The following is a 20,314-nucleotide window of genomic DNA, read 5'->3' as shown; positions in this document are numbered from 1 at the left end:
AGATTGATACTATAGAAATCCCTACATTTCACTGTCTTACTTTTGAACCCTTATCTGATGGGTTAATATGGTTTACAGATGGAGCTTGTGAAAGGACTGTTGCAGGCTTTGCCTGCGTGCAGGTAGATAAGAATCTAAGAAAGATAATGCAAGTACAATATAAAAACCCCTCCTGACCAACTGCACAGCATGCTGAACTTTTAGCCGTTATTACGGCCTTACAACACACTGATATGACTCAAAATGTCACTATATATACTGATAGTGGTTATGTTGCAAGTTCACTACAGTATCATATATTAAAATGGCAGCGTAGGGGGATGATAACCAGTGCAGGTAAAAATTTACAACATTACACATATTGGAAATTGCTGTTTGAAATTTTGGCAAGAAGGGAACGTGAAGGTAGAAAAAACTGCAGTGTGGTGTTGACCCCGGCCCACACTGAAAAGCCAACCTGTGAGGCACTAGTAATGCAATGGCTGATGCAGCAGCAACAGAGGTGGGTTAAGCAAAGTGAAAAGATTTTGTATAATACTAGACAGACACAGGAAGGGCCACTTACAATGTAGATAAGATTGAACTGTGCAGCCAGAGGGACAGGAAAGTGAAAAATGGTTGAAGAGAGGATGTATGAAATTGGGAAGTGAATGGTTTAATGCAGAAGAAGGATTACCTTGTATGCCAATGAGCCAGGCGATTAAGGTATTGGCTGGTTGGCATGCAACCATGCATTGGAATAAGGAAACAATGAGACAACAGTTTGAACAAAGGTTTTGGACCTTGAAAATTGATAACTTGATTCAACAGGTTGTGCAAAATTGCATGGTATGCAATATTAACATACCTAAACGAGGTCCTAAAATATCGCCTGGGACACTTCCAATACCAGAAGGCCCAGCAAAAGAATGGTATATCGATTTCACCGATATGATTGTTCCAGTGCAGGGAAAAAGGTATTTGTTAGTTTGGGTGGATGCTTTTTCAAGGTGGATAGAAGCATTTCCATGTAAAAGGGAGACAGCACATGAAGTGGTACAATGCCTGGTAACTCATATTATGCCAAGACATGGGTGTCCGTCTAGAATAATTTCTGATAACGGGACACATTTTAATAACAGTGTTTTGAAAGAAATGGAAACGATTATGGGTTTAACACACAGAAAAGTATCAGTGTATCGCCCCACCTCCAATGGTTTGGTGGAGCGCTACAATGGTATTTTAAAAACTAAATTGAGAGTATTACTGAAGGCTTTAAACAAGGAAACAGCAGGTAAACCATATACCTGGCTTGATTTGTTACCATTAGCTTTGATGGTTATAAGGGCCCAACCTAATGGGCGTACTAAATTGACCCCATTCCAAATTCAGACAGGACGTCATTTCTTCCCGATGCAGACAGCAAGTACTGATAGCACAGCTCAGTACTGGCAAAAGCTACAACCTATGTTGAACCTGACAAGTGATATGATCCGAAACAAATGTAGCATCACAGGCAGGGACTACTAATGATGTTTTGTGCTTTTAAAGTAGGTGATCTAGTACTGCGAAAGACTTTACACATAAAACATGGAAGGATCCTGTGTATGTAGGACCTTTTGCTATCACGGCCCTTACTCGACCGCTGCCCGTCTGGAAGGTCATACTTCTTGGATACATTTAGCAGATATTCGACGAATTAATAACATTGAACAAAATGTTGAATTTGACTGATTGTATCATATGTGCCCACTGATTGACATCATCCTTGTCCTTGCCAGCTATGATGAATGGGACTACAATGATAAAATTGAGTGGGCAACCATGACTGTGATCCCAATAATACCTGTGTAAGAGATGATGAAAACCTTCATTGGACAAATGGACTATTATAAGCAAGCCTTGCTTACGGACAAGTATCCACAGACATCATTTTGGTGTCTGATTAATAGTATGACAACTAAACACATTCCCCCGATAAAGTGCACTTACATACAGAATGTTGTAACAACTGATTCAATGAATGTTATGCTTTTAATTTGTGTAATTTTTAATGCCACATCAACTAATGAGAAGTAAGAATGAATGACAGTGTATTCCCTTTGATGAAGCTCACTGTCTGTATTCAAAGGAAATATAAATTTTGTACCCTAGTACAATGGAATCTGTTTAATGCAACATGTATTAGCATGTTTGCAAAGATGTGGCCAGGATGTTTTTAAAATGATAATGAATAACTGAAATCAGGATGAATAGAACTTTAATATGTCAGCCAAAAATATTGAAAAAGCGTGCAGAACTGAATGCCACAAACAAGGGGGAGGAAATTTAGAAGGGAGGTAAGGATACAGACTGGAGCTAAAACAGAATGTTTGAGTCCTGGAATACCAGGCCTCAAAAGGGAGGATTTGTTGAACAAAAGTATGAAAGATTTGTTGAATAAAAGTATGAAAAAATGCGGAGTGGAAGGCTCCATGATTACAACAAGCTGTTTAAACACTACCCTCCTGAGGCATGAAAAGATGTGGCAACACATTAGCCAAAGGCAGGCTCCAGAAAGTCTGTGGGCTAAAAGGTAGGGGGGTAATAGAAAGCAGATGTTCTGCACATGATTAACAGTTTGTGGTATTCAGAGACTTGCACAGGAATGTTGTATGAGAGAATTGGTCAGATTGCCAAAGAAGAAACGATATAAAATCAGATTGGAACAAAGAGGTAGCAAGCATTTTGAATTTTCTTTGTCTGTCCTAGAGCATTTTGATTTGCCTTAAGCTTGCTGTATATTGCTGTGTGTGTAGATGTGTTTTGAGTAGAAATGCTTCCTGACTACCCCTATTGATGGTAATCAGCTTGTACACTAAACAAATGAGTAAACTGTTTATATTAAATATGAAATTCGTCTCGCCTTCTCTACAAAAGTGGCGGCAATCCTCTTATACAGATGGGAAAGCGGATTTTTAATTTTCCCCGATTATTCTGCAGGACTGCAGGAAAAGAGAAGACGGTTTCATCCAGCATGTTCTACTTTAGCGGAGAAGAAGATACCTTTTGCTCTGGCATACCCAGCGACTCTAAAATCCAGAAAGACGGGAAGTGGAGCACCTTTACTTCTGAGAAATTGGCCATGGACTATATAAACAGAGAGCTGGGCCAACAGGAAGAGGCTACATGAAACATGATTTGGGTATGAGACTGTCTGGTTCTGTTTTTGCTGAGACTCAGTGCTCTAAATAACTTGTGGAGCTGAAACTGAATAGTGGAAGTTAGAGGACGGTTTCAATTGAGTTTGAAAGTTGCAGTAAGCAGTAAGGTTAAAGGGGGAGCGGGGACCCCCGCAAGATGTGACCTCGGTGATGACAAATTGGCGTCACGATACAAGCATTATGATGGGGTGTTTAAGGGGGGGGGCAGGGAATGTTTAAACAGTTTATGTTGGGTACAGGGAAAGGGGTTGGGGGCGGGGGGAAGTTCGGGAGGGATAGTGGGCTGTTCTAACTATGAATGCGGGATGACAGGCTGTGGAACTTTAATATGGAAGGGAAGGGAGAGGCTTCCTAACTAACAAAGAAAAGGTACAGTTGGGTGCCGGGGAAGGGCTGGGGCCCTGGCGCCAATAAATTAGCAGAAAAGGTACAACTGATAGATTTTTTGGTGTGCTGGCTCTTCTAGCTATAAAATAATTACATGGAATTGGGGGGAGTTTCATCCCCGATAAAACGGAGGAAGATCCTCACACATTTGAAGAGGCTGGGAGCTGACATAGCCTGTATACAGAGACCAGGCTCTCTGATGAAGAACATCAGAAATTGCAGAGAGCCTGGGTGGGTCCAAGTGGATTATGTGTCATCTGGTAAGAGGAAGGGGGGAGTGGCGATTTTATATCGCAAACACCTGGTCTGTGCATCTGAGGTCATGTTACGGGATGATAATGGCATTATCTGCTAGTTAACTAACCTACAAGGGTCTGAAATATTTTTGCTATCTGTATACGCACCCACCCCCTCTACTCCAGATTTCTTTTCAGAGCTATTGCGTATTCTGTTACCATATAGAGATAAGAGGTTAATAATTGTTTGGGATATGAACACACTGATGAACCCAAATATGGACTGCACAGGTAGACGGAATGAAGGGGCGGGGGTGGTGGGGACCGTGGGATCCTTCCAGCATTCGCCACTGATCTTGGGATGGTGGATGTTTGGAGGTCCCTGTTTCCCTGAGGTAAAGGACTACACTCACAGATCTCGGGCCCACGGGACCTGGGCCCGTTTAGATTATTTGTTTATATCTGGCCCGCTTTTTTCCAATGTAACAGCAGCTGGCATAGAACAAGAGCTGATTTCGGACCATTCCCCAGGTGGTTTCAGCTGGCAGACCAAAAGGAAAGTCAGACAGCTAGGACATGGAGATTTCCAAATTACTTAATTAAAGATGCGGATTTCACGAAGTTTTTACACCAAAAATGGGAGGAATTCTCCATGCACAATCAGCAACACAAATCTGACCCGATTTTGTTTTGGTGCACAGCAAAAAGCTTGTATGAGGGGGGAAGTTATCTCCTATGTAGCGGCAAGGCGGCGGAAAGTAGCAGCTAGTATTATTAATCTGTCGGATCGGTTGGGTGGGGCCAGGCGCACATACTTGAACTCCCCGACTCAAGTTAATAGAGATAATTATGAGGCTCTCCAGGCCACCTTAAATTCGTTAATACACGAACAGACCCAAAGAGGCCTAATATATCAAAAATACAGATTACATAAACATGGTAATAGACAAGGGAGCGTATTGGCGAAACTAGTTCGGCCATGGGCGGGAATCGCACTATCACGGCCATGAGGAATGAGGCGGGAGAATTAAGGAAATAAAACAACTGACATTTTACAAATTGTACAGACACACTTTCAGGACCTGTATAATTCATCTGGGTCTCCCCCACAGCAAGCAGTAGAGGCACTTTTAACCAGGGCAGGGATGCCAAAGTTAACACCAGAAGCTCGGGAGCACTTAGCTCAACCCTTACAACCGAGAGAGCTCCAGAAGGCTATTTGTGGCTTGAAACATAACTCGGCGCCTGGGATTGACGGTTTTTCCGGAGAGTTTTATAAAGCATTACAATTGCCTCTGATTCCGACTTTGTTAGACTATTCCATGAAGTGACAGAGGGAGGGGAGTTCCCGAAACATGAAAACACGGGCCCTAATTACGTTGTTACTAAAGCCAGGGAAGGAGGCATCGGACCCTGACTCCTACCCGCCCTATATCGCTCATCAATGTGGATATTAAACTATTCGCCAAAATGTTGGCGAATAGATTGGCAGAGCACATTCCAGTCTTGGTAGGCTCAGCACAGGTGGGATTCGTAACCCAAACGACATGCGGTTTTACATGTCGCAGAATCCTTCTTGCCATGGCTCATTGTAAAAGTAACAATGAACCCCTAATGCTAGTAAGCTTGGACCGCCTCCAAGGCCCTTTGATCATGTCAATTGGGGATATCTGCTACAGTTATTGGAGTGGATGGGGCTACCGGAGGAGGCCATACAGATTATTCAGGTGCTTTATACAGGACTGGGCGCGCAGATCATAGCAAATGGAAACCGATCGGAGTGGTTCCCAGTCAAGCGAGGAACGAGGCAGGGGTGTCCCCTGTCCCCGTTCCTCTTTGATCTTTCTTTAGAGCCCCTGATAAGACTTCTGAACGGGTCCCGGGGAGATTAAGGGGGTGCGGATGGAGGGGAGGAGGTCAAAACATTAGCTTATGCGGACGATATTTTCCTGGTTTTGCGTGACCCCCTGCCCTCACTACAATGTACCCCTAGCAGTTTTGGAAGAATATGGTGAGTTATCAGGATTCGCTTTAAACCTGCAGAAATCTGGCGCCCTAGCAGTGGATATGCTGTACGTGAGAGGTGGCAGGGAATTTTTCCACTGCAATGGGCAGATCAGGCTTGAAATATTTAGGAACAATGATCCCTCGGGACGTGACCCTCTCTGTACACAATTAATGTGGGTCCACTGTTGGAAAGTACGAAGCATAGATTGTCTCTGTGGCAGACTTTGCCATTATCACTATGGGGGCGTATTGCTCTCTTTAATATGCTTATAGCCCCGAGATGGCTGTATCTCTTTCAGCAATTACCGTTGTATTTGAAAGGAAAAGATGAGAAAGCCCTGGATAGACAGATTCAGAGGTTTTTGTGGAAAGGGAAGCGCCCCAGACTGCCGATGACAGTGATTACAACCCCGCGGGAACAGGGGGGGATGGGACCTCCTGAGTATACGGAATCTATCAATTGCCAGCGCGATGCGCCATATTAATGATTGGTATCGGGGTACCCAGGAGTTTTCTGTCACTGAGGTTGAGACTTCCATCTTTCCCTCGGATACACTTCAGTTATTTATTACACTCGGGTACCGATTACCTACACTAGCGTTTCAGAAGCACCCTTGTTACAATCACTTACAAACACATGGCGGTGGGTGTGTAGGAAACATCATTTCACGGCAAAAACCACTCCTCTACTATCCATTAATAATAATCCTGACTTCCCACCGGGACAGGGTAAACAGCATCTTCAGACAATGGGCAACGAAGGTATCCTTTATTTGTCACATGTAGTTTAATGAAGAGGGGAAAATAAAACCTCTCCGACATTGGTTGGAGGAATTCGGTATACAGGTGAGGCATCATTTTGAGTATTTACAGTTGAAGCATTATATAGCATCCTTGTTGTGGACCCGACCTAACAGAGGATGTAATAGACACTCTAACAGAGACATACACACTGGGTGCACAGTTATCGGTTCCTCTCAGGTTTCATCACCAGCAATTAAAAGATTCTACCTCTGAATAGACTTTGGGCGCTTGGCCGAGATTGGGTCAAAGGATCTGGAAGCTGCAATCACGATCGACATATGCAGGGAGTTTATTAAAAATTGTATCGGTTGCAATTGTCAGTCACACAGTGTGAGAGACTATACAGATTTTTATAAGAACATATATGCCACCTAAGAGGGCTGCACGGGTGATAGAAACCTGTGATGGGACCTGTCCTAGATGTGGTGGGAGGAGAGGCAGGTTTAGGTCATATGTTCTGGCTGTGCCCCTTAATAATGGAGTCTGGGGGGAGATCACTCAAGCATTACAACAAATGTGGGGGTGCACCGTGGTCCATGATCCCCTCCTATTGTTCTATAAATACAAATTTTCAGGACCACCACCTCCGGGTTCAAGGCGTTTTGTGTGTTTGGCGACACTATATGGGATCGTCTACCATTTTAAAGTTCTGGCTGTCTGACTTGAAACCATCACTGGCATATTGGAGAACACAGCTACTTTATCAAATGAAACTTGAAAGATGTGGTGTCCACTCACTGGATTCTGTATCAGGGGAGAATTCCGTATACAATGGGAACCTTTGTGGTTGACCATGCCTTCCAGAGGCCGCAGCTATATTCTGAACATCTGAACAGCTCATAAAGGGGAGGGGGAGGGGGGAAGGGGGGGACAGTTTACACGAGAAGTGGGTTCTATTGTTTGTACAATTTAGGTTAAGTTGTATTCATAAGTAAAGCCAACAATAATTGTTAATCGGACGGGGAGGGGCGTGAGAAGGGTAGTCATGGAAAATGTTAAATGGGATGACGTGCAGACAAGTGCAAATTTGTTCAAGGTGATGTTATTGATATATATCTTGTACTTGGTTAAAAGACTGTACTGTTTCTTGTCTGTGCAATGTCATCAATAAAACTATTGAATATAAAGCTAATCTTCTTACAGCTTCTAAGTCTTGTTGCAAAAACAAATGAAACCAATAAAGTTTGTCTTTCCTTTACTGTTGTTAAAGATGTTTCAAGAATATCTGAAATATTCAACTCTTCTTGTATTTGCAATGAAGTCTGTATATTCTCTTTTATTTCTTTAGTAGGTAAATATATATCTTATTCAACGGGGGAAATGATTCAGGGGAAAATTTAAATTCTCAGTGAAGAAATGTTTGAATATGTCAGATGAGTATATATGGGTAGCCGAGGAAAGTTAAGCAAACGAAGGTTTAACCTTCGATTATAGTTCTCAAATTGTTCAATTTTTCGATGTATTAAAGTATTATCCTTTATCAGCTGTACTGAGGTTGTCTTTAATTTTGTCCACTTCAAGTAGTGTATTGTTTTTTTTACATACTGAATTGTTGAGCCTTGATTTTCTGTTATTTTAGTAGTATTTTTTATATACACCATAGTAATAAACTTTTAATTTCATTGTTCCTGAGGTTTGTTCAGCCTTTCTCTGTTCCCACTTCCCTGTGTACTGTTGTTGCTGAAGCATCTGCAGATATTCTGCCAATTTTGAGCTCACTCTTGAGTGAGATGAAGCTATGGAGGCTTCTTATGCAAATTCTTCTACAGTTTGCTCTATGGTCCAGCTTGAAGTTACCATTGTCAGTATCTGAATCTTCCCTGTTTTAGAGGATTATTATTTTTAATTATTTCAATCAGATCAGAACATTTTGTGCAGTTTCATATTGATTCTGGTTATAGATTCTGTTTCAACTTCAGTGCGTGAGCAAATTTTGTCTTCAAAGTTTCTTTTGCCGGCTCAAGTTTTCTTTTGCCATAGCCAACACGATCTATTCTGCTTAAATTTCCAGGTTTCATCGGACTGCACCCAAGAGCTCGTGTTAATATCAGTTCCTTCTTCATATTTTGACACACACTGGCACCTGAAGAACATGCTACAGAAGCTGATGTTAAAAACTTGGGACAAAATTTCTGGCCAGGTTTACTGCTGTAAGAAAATTTTCTAGCAAGATCCATGGATACTGCTCTTGGAGCACCCTTTATTTCAGTAGCATGAAATGAAAAGGGATCAGCACATGACTTCTGCCTGAATTCATACTTGTCCGAGTAAACTTTCTGGTGATAGTAGCATAACGTAGCATCTGAAGATGAAACACAGTCTACTAGTCCACTGATTCTTGCAAATAGTAGATCCTTCTTTCTCAGTTAAAGAAGACAGACTCAACAGACCATCCTTCCTGGAGTAAGTGTTCTGTCGACAACTGTGCTCTCATTAATTCCAACAGAGCAAGACCCTAATTTCTTATCCATATTGTCACTACAGAGCCAAAGAATTTAAAAATCAAATTAAGTTTGTTAAGAAATTATCTAGAGCTCACAGTCAAGCAACTTTAGTGCACCGATTTTTAAAATATTGTAGAACAAATCAGTGTTGAAGAGAGTCAATATGGAGTCTAACTGAAATGTAATCATGTGACCTGTGTCCAGTTATTTTCATTGGTCAGATATATATGTGCCAAGCATCTCATTGGTTAGAATTTCATATTTGTCAAACTCTCATTGGCTGGAAATTTGTTGGCTTGACTTATTTGCCAAAACAATCTAAAGATACTAGTAATAATTTATTTTACCCATGGATTCTATACTTATAACATTGGTTTACCTTTGGAAAGATTAAATAGTTAACGTCACAATTATTTAGAATTCATTTAAAGTCTGTAGACAGACCTATAGATCTGTGCAACTTAGACAAAATAATTTGGATCTTTTATGCAAAAAGTGGTCTGGGAGAGAACTTTACAGCAGAACGCTTGCCCGATTTATATTTTGAAAGAGCTAAATTATAACTAAATATCATAAAATTGCATCTAAACATTGTATAAAAGTTAATTTAAGCAACCAATACTAGAATTTTTAGAGTTACTCATGATGCGCATATAGTTCTATAAGATGATTTTTGGCTCATAAGTTCATATAAAGCCTGAGAGAAGCAAAATAAAACTGACATCAAATGAAAAGATTTTTCTTGCACTTCCCCTAATGATGTAAAGCTTGTTTTTATACTACCTGTCCCACATGATGAAAACTGTCTCCAAAGCAGCCTCATAGAGTATGACAATTTTCAGTGAGGCATATCAGGAAAACTAAAACACATATTACTCATTTTAACCAATGCTACTAACAGATTTATTTATTTATTGGGATTTATTAACCACCATTATGAAGAGCAGGTACTGTTTAACATAAAACATACAATTTTGTTAACACCAAAACAATAGTAAAATAACCAAGAGTAAACAAATACAATAAATGAGGTCAACTTGAAAAACCGTACACTGAAACTGCACTGGAATTCAAATACCAGAGATACAAAGTTAGCGTAATGCTAATGATACACCCAATAAGCATGCATTACAACATTCAACTAACATAGATATGATGTTAAAGATTTTCTACAATACAGCTTACCATATTGCTGAGGGACCAAGAGCAGATATATGATGGGAACAAGATGCGTGGTACAGAGTCAGTTGGGATAACTTGATGGTTAGCTAAACTCGAGGCAAATTCGTTGTATAGTTAAGCAAGAGAAAAAGAACTGATCTAAGTTACAATGAGTGTAGTAAGCTAGTCCAGGTATAGAATGAGTAAATAGTCATCTCTATGTATTAAAAACTTGGGAGAAGAGGCAGACTTTCACCTGCTTCCTGAAGTAGAGGTAGTCTCGAGTTATATGTAGCCACCTTTTCCTTTAATATCTTTGACACAGTGTTTTCTCAAAGTGGCTTTTTGTTACACGAGACTGAATAAAATCCCATTTTTACAATTAATATCTCAGAAACCATGTGTCCCACGTCAAAATGGGTTGCAGTTTTTTTATCTACACAAACTTCTGAATAAGTGGTGCATATTTCACAGCTGTACGACACTTAACGACAGAGTTAAGACCTAAAAGGTGCCCAAACTATGCTGACCCCCCCCCCCCCCCCCCCAATAAAAAGCTGATATCTGGAAAACTGTTGAAGACAGAAGTCTAAAATTTTGCAGTTTTCCATCTTATATATCAGTCTACACTCTGGTATATTGTTAATAATTTCTGAAACTGATTACCTAACTGCTTCGTCGGCAGTGGCAGCGATAATGTGTTGCTCGGATCCATCCCTCTGCTGCGCCTACCCATTTGATGCAACTTCCTTTTACGCAGCGACGAGACATGGCAGATGGATGGATCTAGGGCCAGCTCGAGCAGCACATTATCACTGCCACTCACCAGCGAAGCAGTCAGGTTTTTGAAGGACTGGAGTGGCAGTGGAGGCTGAGGATGGAAGAAGGTGAAGTGGTGGATTTCCAGGGGTGAGAAGAGAGAAGGGAAAGGACAGATTCTGGACCTCTGGCAGCAGGGAAGCGAGGGTGGGAAGGAAAGGAAAGCAAAGCAAAGGAGAAAGACGCTGCAGCAGCAAATATTACTAATAAATATGGCAGAGTTGGCGATTCACTGAATCCCCTGAAAGCTCTGACTGCACACCAATTATGCCATGTAAATGTGTGCCTAAATGCGGCACTTTAGCACATAACAGAATATTCTGTAAATTCCATGCAAAAATGTTGGTTCCGCCCATATTCCTCCGCAGTGAATGCCTCTTTTCATTTACAGAATAATGGAGTTATGTGCAGCATTTACACAATAGCACTAAGCACACACCTAACACTTACATGTGTTTACGTGTACACTTACCTGCTTAAGTGCTAGTATTTTATAATATACATAAGTATGCAAATGGCGCTTAAATTTAGGTACCAAGTTATCACATAAGGGGATTAGTGTTTAAACTTGGGGTGCATTTGCCTCTGACAGAACACAATCGATCTGAAGAGACTGGAATAGATTGCAAAGGCAGAGGGAAGAAGGTTTAACATACAGAAGGAGCCTTCAAAGTTGCAAGTGAAGGCTCTTAGCACCAAAGCTCCAGTAGAGGCTGGTTCCAATTGACTGAAAGTTCGGAAAAGGAAGAGGAAATTGTCAAGTAAAAAAAACCTTCATGCTCGTTTAGTTTCTGGTTAGACCAACACTACCAGGTATCTCTCACACAAAACAGAAAAGGTCCATACTTTAGCTGGAATACTTCTTGTTTTAATGTGAACAGGATATTATACTGTAGCAGAACAAAGAACAGAAAACAAGTAGAAAGAGCAGTTTTTCAATATCAACCTATAGGAAAAATCCAGATAGACCCAAAGAAAAAGAAAGAAAGGACTGATGATGATCTATAATAAGCCAGAACAAGCACTATTGCCCAATAGCATAGAAATCATCTTCTTGTATTTTTCAACATTTTCCTTGAAGGTCTTGAAAAAAAACATCACAAACGGGTGCTTTACTAATGCTATTGTACCATAAAGGAGAGCTGCTATGCTCTCTGGGTTATGATTGCTTGGCAGACATGATACCAGAAAGAGACAGGCTATAGGTATGAAGACATGACAGAAGATGAATAATGTTTTACTGCATAGGAACAGCAGTTCAGTCCAGTTTGGTAGAAGAATGAATTTGAAATAATGTGGGAACAAAATAGGCTGTCATATATCCATATACATGTTTTTTTATTATAGGCTTGTCAAGAAAAGTTTACTCTTACCTGGCAAAAATCCTGGTACATCCACAAAAGTAATAATTGGGATGTTGAAGGCATCACAGAAGCGAACAAAGCGTGCTCCCTTCACAGAACAGTTAATATCCAGACATCCTGGAAAAAAAGAATGAATTGCAAAATCATGCTGGTATATGGTATAGTAATACAAAGAAAGCACAGGTAATCGATTACCCAGTTTTCCTGGCAAAAGCAATGTGCAAATGTTCACAAAAACAAACCAAACAGGGAAAAACTTCCCACTGCACGTGGCTTCTTTCCTAACTATTCTGAGAAACTGAGGAGGACAATATAAGGTCCTATAAGGTAGCCTTGGACAGAGAGTCTTTTATAAAGGAATACAGAATTACAGCATCTAAATGTATGAAAGTTCACCCAACAGTGCCACATTCAAGCCTACTCAACTACTCACACACAAGCATGCACTTATACAGATATCCATTCAAAACTCTGAGGCACTGTCATACACTTATCTGCATACTCACCTCTCTATCAGCCAAGACCTAGGGGAGAAAGGAAAGGAGGTAGTATATGAAGAATGTGGCTGCCTTTCCCCATGTGCCAGGCAACATCATCTAACATAAAGAGATAATCTGTAGTACTGCCTTTCCATGGATTACAGATATAGCACTGAAACCATCTGTCTTTTTTTAGAGATTGGTTACAAACATAGCACCAGGGAACACATTGAGGCAGTCCGCCCTGATGATATTCAGTGAAAATAAGGTACACACATCACTGAGGATCATACATTGTCAGTCAATGCAGCTTTCTTTCCGCAGAGATGAACTGGGATGTAACACCTGCAGTTATAGCTGTGTTAGTATTTGGGGGCTGTGAATGCTGACAGTAGCCATCAATTTCTTCTTTTAATCCCTCCTAACCCATAAATTGCAGTTCCTTGGGATGAGCTTAACTAGTAGCATAGTAAACTACAGAACAGGAAGACCAACACTGCCCACCAAATCTGCCCAGAAGGGTTGCTGGGGTCATACCTACCATGCAGTGCAGGTTACTTTTCCAATTTCTTAGAAGTTCTTAATTCTTGGTGTACATCTTCTTGTTTTTACGGATCCACGTCTGATAAGCGATAAAAGCACCTCTCAATGACTTACAGAACCTACAGTCCCAGGCTTTGCTTCCATTCTCCTTTCAATAACGTCTGTCATGCAGCAATGGTAAAAAACTACCAGACTGAATTTGTGATCATAATTTGTTTTTGTACAATAATCACCAACAATCCAGAGAAAAAATATAAGGTTCTTCACCAAGCAATCTTATTTAATATTTACAATGATCAGTCAATCAACCCAAACAAATATTTCATCTATTCAGCTGATCTTCATGACAACCCAAGGCAAGAATCTCCACTACCTCAAAATGATCTTTCAGGGAAATGTTGACAATTCTCCCATCTATGTACCAAGCGCAGTGGGAAAACAGGAGAGCAAAATGCAGGCATGGGAACAGGTCTGGGACTACTTAGTAGTACTTAGGTTTCCATCTTTTTGAATCTGGTTGTGGTGGAAACTATGATTCTGATGCGATACTACTTCCATCCCTCCCTTATCTGTAAGTGGGACATTAAAATCTCCCACTATGTTGGAGGGAGTGTGGCATACTTGGATTTTTGGCCATATGTGTTGGAATCCTAGAGTTTAATCCTTCTGGAAAGAAATTCAGAGGCTTATTGCACAGACCTCTTACTCTTATGTGCTAGGTAAGGAGGAAAATAATCCTATCGTGAGTTGATATAGTGAACTTATATCAAATACCTCAACAAATAACTGTTTCAATCAGAATGTCCAGATCTGGCCCAATTCAATAATTATTCTGTAGCCAATATATTATCTCTTAAGAGCTAGTTTGGGAGTTGAGGAGAGGGTTATGAGACACTCTACAGGCAGGTTCTTGTACTTTATTTGACTCCTTTTCTGTGTCCTGAACCTGAGAAAAGGGGCACGGGACCTTAATAATTCATTTGAAATTTTATGCAAATAAATCTCTCAGTTCACCATAGCAGTGGCTTTCAAACAGAACTCTCTTGAGCAGTTTTCTCCAGCTGAAGTTCATATGAAGTACCCTGTGGTAAGGCTGTCCCTGCAGGCAAGGAAAGTAATGGTAAAATTAAGCGCCTGTAGTACCAGGCGGTCGGTGGCCCAACTGTTTGGGGAGGCTAAAGGGGGCGGGGTTACGGGGTGGAGCTTAAATCCATAATTGTCTGATAACACACAGAAAAAAAAATAAAAAAGTCACAATTAATTCCTTTTAAGTTTCAACAGTTTTTATTAATGAAGCACAAAAAATGGTGTTTACATAATGTAAATGTCTCTACAATCAATCAACACACACCAAATACGGAAATTGTACGATAATACTCATCTCCATTAATCTTTTAACTTTATTCCCCCCCCCCCTTTGTACTATTAACTAACATTTAATCAACAAAATCTGTTAACAGCAATTTCCCAACAATCCTTTCCCCCCATCGTTCCCTTCTACCAATTGACACCATATGTTCAACTGCTTAACCCCCAAAAATAACCACCTTCAGGTGTCAGCTTTACATTCACAACGCCTTGAATTAAGATCAAACCATAATGTGTGAATTTACTCCCCTCCGCAAGAGAGCCAGGGGGCCTGTGGTCTGATGGCCCTCCTACCCCTCCCCGGAAGATGTCCATACCATACTGAGGAAGGGCTAATATAACTCCAAATAGACTACCCCCCCCCTAATACCCTCCCTCCTAAACCCTCCCTCCCCCCCCGCCTTGGTCTGCTCTACTGGTCTTTCCAATTCCTAAAAGGTGGTAGGAAAAGGACTCTATTCCCATTTAATTTCCATTAGTTGCCGAGGGAAGTTTGGACATTGCTCCAAGTTTGTTAATAATATGACTCCTCGCCCTGTGGGACAAGGTGTTAATATATCCTTCCCAGGTAAGGAAAAAATTGCTTTGTGTCTGAAGGTTAAGCAGAGAGTCCTGGAGCTCCATCATAAGTAAGTCATGTAAGCGATTCCTCCATTGCCAAAAGGAGGGGTTCAATTCTTGTGTCCAGTTAACAAGTATGCACTTCATGCCCACCAAAAAAGCCTTATGGGCCATTACATTCTGGTATCTCGTACCCCCCTCCACTTGAGCGTGACAACCCAACAGAATACTCGTAGGCTGCTGATTAACCGTTTTCCCTCCTAACCTTTCTAAATATTTAACTATCCTGGTCCAGAAAGCTGTTATAGCTGAGCACTTCCAGAAAGCATGGTAGAAGTTATTATCCAGCGCACCACATCGCCTACATTTGGCTGATTCCATATATCCCATCTGACACAGTCGAGACTGAGAGGTGTATGCCCTGTATATCACTCTGACCTGGCACTCTCGAAGGTTTGCGTTTTGCGTCCATTTCAGGACTCCTCTCCAGCCCTTCAACAAGTCTCCCGGGGTGATCCCTCTTTGTGTGTCTACTGTCCACTTTGCTGCCACTCGTGTGAGATCTCCCTGTGGCCTGGCCAGTAACAGCCTTTTATGTAATATGGATATCGAAATGGGATCCTCTGATATCATCTCGAATAAATCCCCCATCTTAGTGGTCAGATCAACACCAAGTGCAGCTCGGGGGAGTGAAGCTATATAATGTCTAAGCTGTTCGTATGCAAAACATACCCCCCAATCTGTTACGTCTAGGTTTAATTTGGCCATTGTTTTAAGATTACCACTGGGCTCCAACCAATAGTGTATAAGTACATTATCTCCTTCTCCCCAGGATCTCAATATAGGATTTTCATCCCCTGGGCGAAACGCCTCATTCCCTTGGAGGGGTAGTAATCTACTACATCTAGGATCGAAGGACCACAGTCTAGCCAGGTCCTTCCATATGGCCTTTAAGGGCCACACCAACACACTAGTCCGCAACCCTGTAGGCAGGTCCTTCAATGCCCCATGTAAGACATACATCAGATTTAAGGGGCTACATCTCGCTTTTTCTATCTCCAATGGGGTATAATCCTCCCTCTGCAGATACCAGTCCCCCAAGTGGCGCAATAAACATGCTACGTTATAGCGTTTAATGTCCGGCATTCCCATCCCCCCGTTTCTCCAAGGCCTCACCAGTTGTGAAAATCTTATCTGGGGTCTTTTCCCAGCCCACAAAAATTTTGAGAGCAGTTTTTGTAAAGATCTCACTTCCTGATGTTTGAGATACAATGGGATCGTCTGTAAAAAGTATAGCCACTTAGGGAAAAGCACCATATTAAACAAGGAGATGCGGCCCACCAACGATATCGGTAGTCCTGCCCATCTTCCCAGTGTTCTCTTGGTGTCTTCTAGCAAGTATTCTACATTAGCACTATATAGCAGCTTGGGGTCCTTGGTGAGCTGGATCCCTAGGTATTTAAACGCACCCCCCACTCTTTTAAGTGGACAACATAGACTTTCCCATTGCTCCTCTCTCATGTGAAGTGTCATAACCTCAGATTTGTCTAGATTGAGACGAAAACCAGAGTAATCCCCAAATTCAGCAAAAATGTCCAGTAGGGACGGTAAGGACACCTGGGGGTCCTGTATTATAGTTAAGAGGTCATCAGCAAAGGCCGAGATCTTAAAGGAAGTTTGCTGTATCTGTACCCCTCTCACCTCCTCCATATTCTGGATTTCTCTTATAAGAGGGTCAAGCACCAACACAAAAAGAAGGGGCGAGAGGGGACATCCCTGTCGGGTACCCCTGGCAATCCTGAATGTTTCCGAAGCCTGCCCGTTTACCCATACCTCCGCAACAGGTCCTTGGTACAGCGTTTCTATGGCATGTAGGAAAAACCCTTCCATCCCAATTGCCCTCAAGGAGGCAAACATAAAGTCCCAATTAACCCGATCAAATGCCTTTTCGGCATCAAAACTAATTATTAAGGCCGGGGTTGATGATTCATGTAGGCTTTCCAACGCTCCTAAAATCTGTCTCATATTGCGAGCTACTGATCTTTCTTGTACGAAACCCACCTGCGACTCCTCCACTATCTCTGGCAGGATCCGTGCCAGTCTGTTTGCCAGAATCTTTGCCAGTAATTTTGTTTCAAAAGGAAGTAAAGAGATGGGTCTATATGAACTGGCTAAGAGTGGGTCGCGGCCTGGTTTTAACAAGACTATGATTTGTGCCTTCCTTAAAGACTCTGGTAGACCCCCCATCCCTATGCTTTTATTGAAAACCTCTGTCAGGCAAGGTACAATATCCGAGCTAAGGAGCTTATAAAACTCAGAGGAGAGTCCATCCACTCCTGGAGACTTATGCAATGGGCTGGCACGTATACCCCAACTCACCTCGTCCTCTGTTATTAATCTATTAAGGCTACTTTGTTGTATCTCTGTGATCTGGGGAAGTGATTGTCCTGCTAAATAACACTCTGCTTGGAGCCCCTGATCCTCTGGAGGGGAATATAAAGCCTCATAAAACTGCCGGAATACTTCATTCACTCCCTCCAGAGTATGCTGAGTACCCCCCTGTGTATCTCTGATTTGTGACACATATCTGGAGCCACCCGCTTGCTGTAACAGTCGTGTCATCAATTTCCCTTGCTTATTTGCATGTTTGTATAACTGATAACGATAGTAAAAATTTGATTTTTTAGCTTTGGCATGTATTAACTGGTTCAAAGATGACTGAGCTTCTAATAGCCTTGATTTATTTAAGGGCGTTGGGTTAGTTCCAAATCTCTGGCGCGCCTGCCCCACTACCTTCCCCATCCTGACTATCTCTGCCTCTCTGGATCTTTTCTTATAGGAATGAAATGAAATTATAGCCCCTCTCAGCACGGCCTTGGCCGCTTCCCAAAATAGTATCGGGTCTAACTGATAACTATTCTCATTAAACTCTGAGTATTCTTTCCACTGGGATTGTATATAAGAGGCAAATTGTGGGTCGTAGAACAGTTCTGTTGGAAATCGCCACCTGGGCCTCTGGGTTCTATCCCCATCACATCCAATTGTGATCCACACAAAAGCGTGGTCTGAGACCTGTGTCGGCCCTATCTCTGCCTGTTGTAACCAAGGAATCCTATTTGCCGAAACCAGGATATAGTCAATTCGGGATAGGGTATCATGTGCCCTAGATAAGTGGGTATAGTCCCTCTCTCCCGGATGGTACAGGCGCCATGCGTCGACTAGATCTAACATAGAGCACAGCCGTGGGACTCCCTTTGTCAAGTTCACTGGCCCCACTCTAGAGGCTCCAGTGCTATCCAATAATGGGTCATAGACTGAGTTAAAATCTCCCCCCATAATTATAGGCATCTGATCAAAGGAGTGCACATGTCTCACCAGGGTCTGATAAAACCTCCTGTCATATTGGTTTGGTGCATATACATTAATTAGTAAGAAAGGGTGATTATTCACATGGGCTTCTAAGAAAACATATCTTCCTAACGGGTCCGCAATTACTCGTTTTTTAGTAATATGAAGCCCTTTGCGGAATAAGATAATAACTCCCGCCTTTCTATTTGGTGACGGGCTTTCCACGTAGTCTCCCACCCACCATTTACACAACTTCTTGTGTTCTATTGCTGTTAGGTGTGTCTCCTGTAGCATTGCTATATGTGCCTTTTGTCTATTTAAAGTCTGTAAAATCTTACTTCTTTGATAGGGAGGAAATACCCCCCACATTCCAAGATATTAGCTTAACCACAGCCTATCCTAAGTGGCTCACATATGTTATTAAACTTATAGTAAAGAGAAAGGTGTCCCAGCCTACACCTCCCTCTGTTGCTTTGTATACTCTCGACACGTCCTAATTGTCTTCTCCTACCCCATTTACATGCCATGTTCAAACAGACCTGCTCCCCCCCCCCTCCCCTATTCCCCCACTCCCCTCCCCTCCCCCCCATGAATTCCCCCCCACCCCCTCCAATCTTTAAACCCTTGAGCTCCAACAGGGAACTCATCACGTATAGTGTCCTTTCCCCCTCTTTCAATTAACCATCTGCTCCATGGGGAAGACCCCATTATGTAGAATTTATGCCTGTCTCCATTTATTGAGACCGGGTGTTTACCTTATCCCCCCCTGTCCAATGATTCCCTTGAGACAAAAGTTTAAGTATAGTCTCTAATCATACTTAGCAGTCTTCTAGTCTCAAAGTCTCTCTCAGCTCACATGCCCCGTCAAAGACTTTCTTCTGTGAGACGCCATCTTTTCAACATCAGGTTGCAGGTTCCTGTGCAATACTCTTAAGGAATTCTTTGGCTGCAGCCACCTCTTCCAAGAGTTTCTCTCCTCCCTCGTACTGCACCTTCAATTTGGCAGGATAAATCAGTGCAAACCTGATTTTTTTCTCATGTAAAGCCGCACACACGGGCGCAAACTCCTTTCGCGCCGCTGCTACACATGCTGAATAGTCCTGGAAGCAAAGTATCCGTTGGCCTTCACACCGAAGCTCTCCTCCTGCCCTTACCGCCTGCAATATCGCCTGTTTGTGGCCATAGTGGAGAATCTTCATTATCACCGCCCGCGGTCTCGCCGCGCCTTGGCGCTTCGGCCCCAGCCGATGTGCTCTCTCAATGCGCAGCGGGCCCGGTAGATTATTCAATTTTAATGTGCTCTGAAGCCAGGTTTCTAGGAAACTTCCCAGCTCTGAGTCCTTTATATGTTCCGGGAGCCCAATTAGACGTAAATTATTACGACGAGACCGGTTCTCTAAGTCATCTAGTTTGTTTTCTAGCTCCACTATTTTCTTCTGTAGAGCTTCTACAGGTTGTTCGGATGTCACTGCTCGGTCTTCCAGGTCACTGATCCGCTGCTGCATGTGGTCCAGATCGAGGTGGAACCTGTCAAGCCGTTCATGGGCGGATTCTGCGCGGTCAAACAATGCTTGCAGTTTTTTATCCAGGGCCGCCTCTACCGCAGCTGTC

General features: G+C 42.2%; 1 protein-coding gene across 5 annotated transcripts in view; it reads right to left on the bottom strand.

Annotated features, from left to right (window-relative positions):
• The window catches only part of PCCB (propionyl-CoA carboxylase subunit beta), an 840,377-nt gene that overhangs the window by 211,846 nt on the left and 608,217 nt on the right, over positions 1–20,314 (bottom strand). For all 5 annotated transcript variants that reach the window (XM_030215921.1, XM_030215922.1, XM_030215920.1 and 2 more), the window contains one exon: positions 12,414–12,521. In XM_030215921.1, coding sequence (XP_030071781.1) covers positions 12,414–12,521 — 108 coding nt within the window. The remainder of the gene's footprint in view (positions 1–12,413; positions 12,522–20,314) is intronic.

This window comes from Microcaecilia unicolor, chromosome 10, assembly GCF_901765095.1.
Source record: "Microcaecilia unicolor chromosome 10, aMicUni1.1, whole genome shotgun sequence".
In the NCBI taxonomy this organism is placed as follows: domain Eukaryota; kingdom Metazoa; phylum Chordata; class Amphibia; order Gymnophiona; family Siphonopidae; genus Microcaecilia; species Microcaecilia unicolor.
Note: the sequence above shows the minus strand (reverse complement) of the source record. Positions and strands in the feature narration are given on the sequence as shown.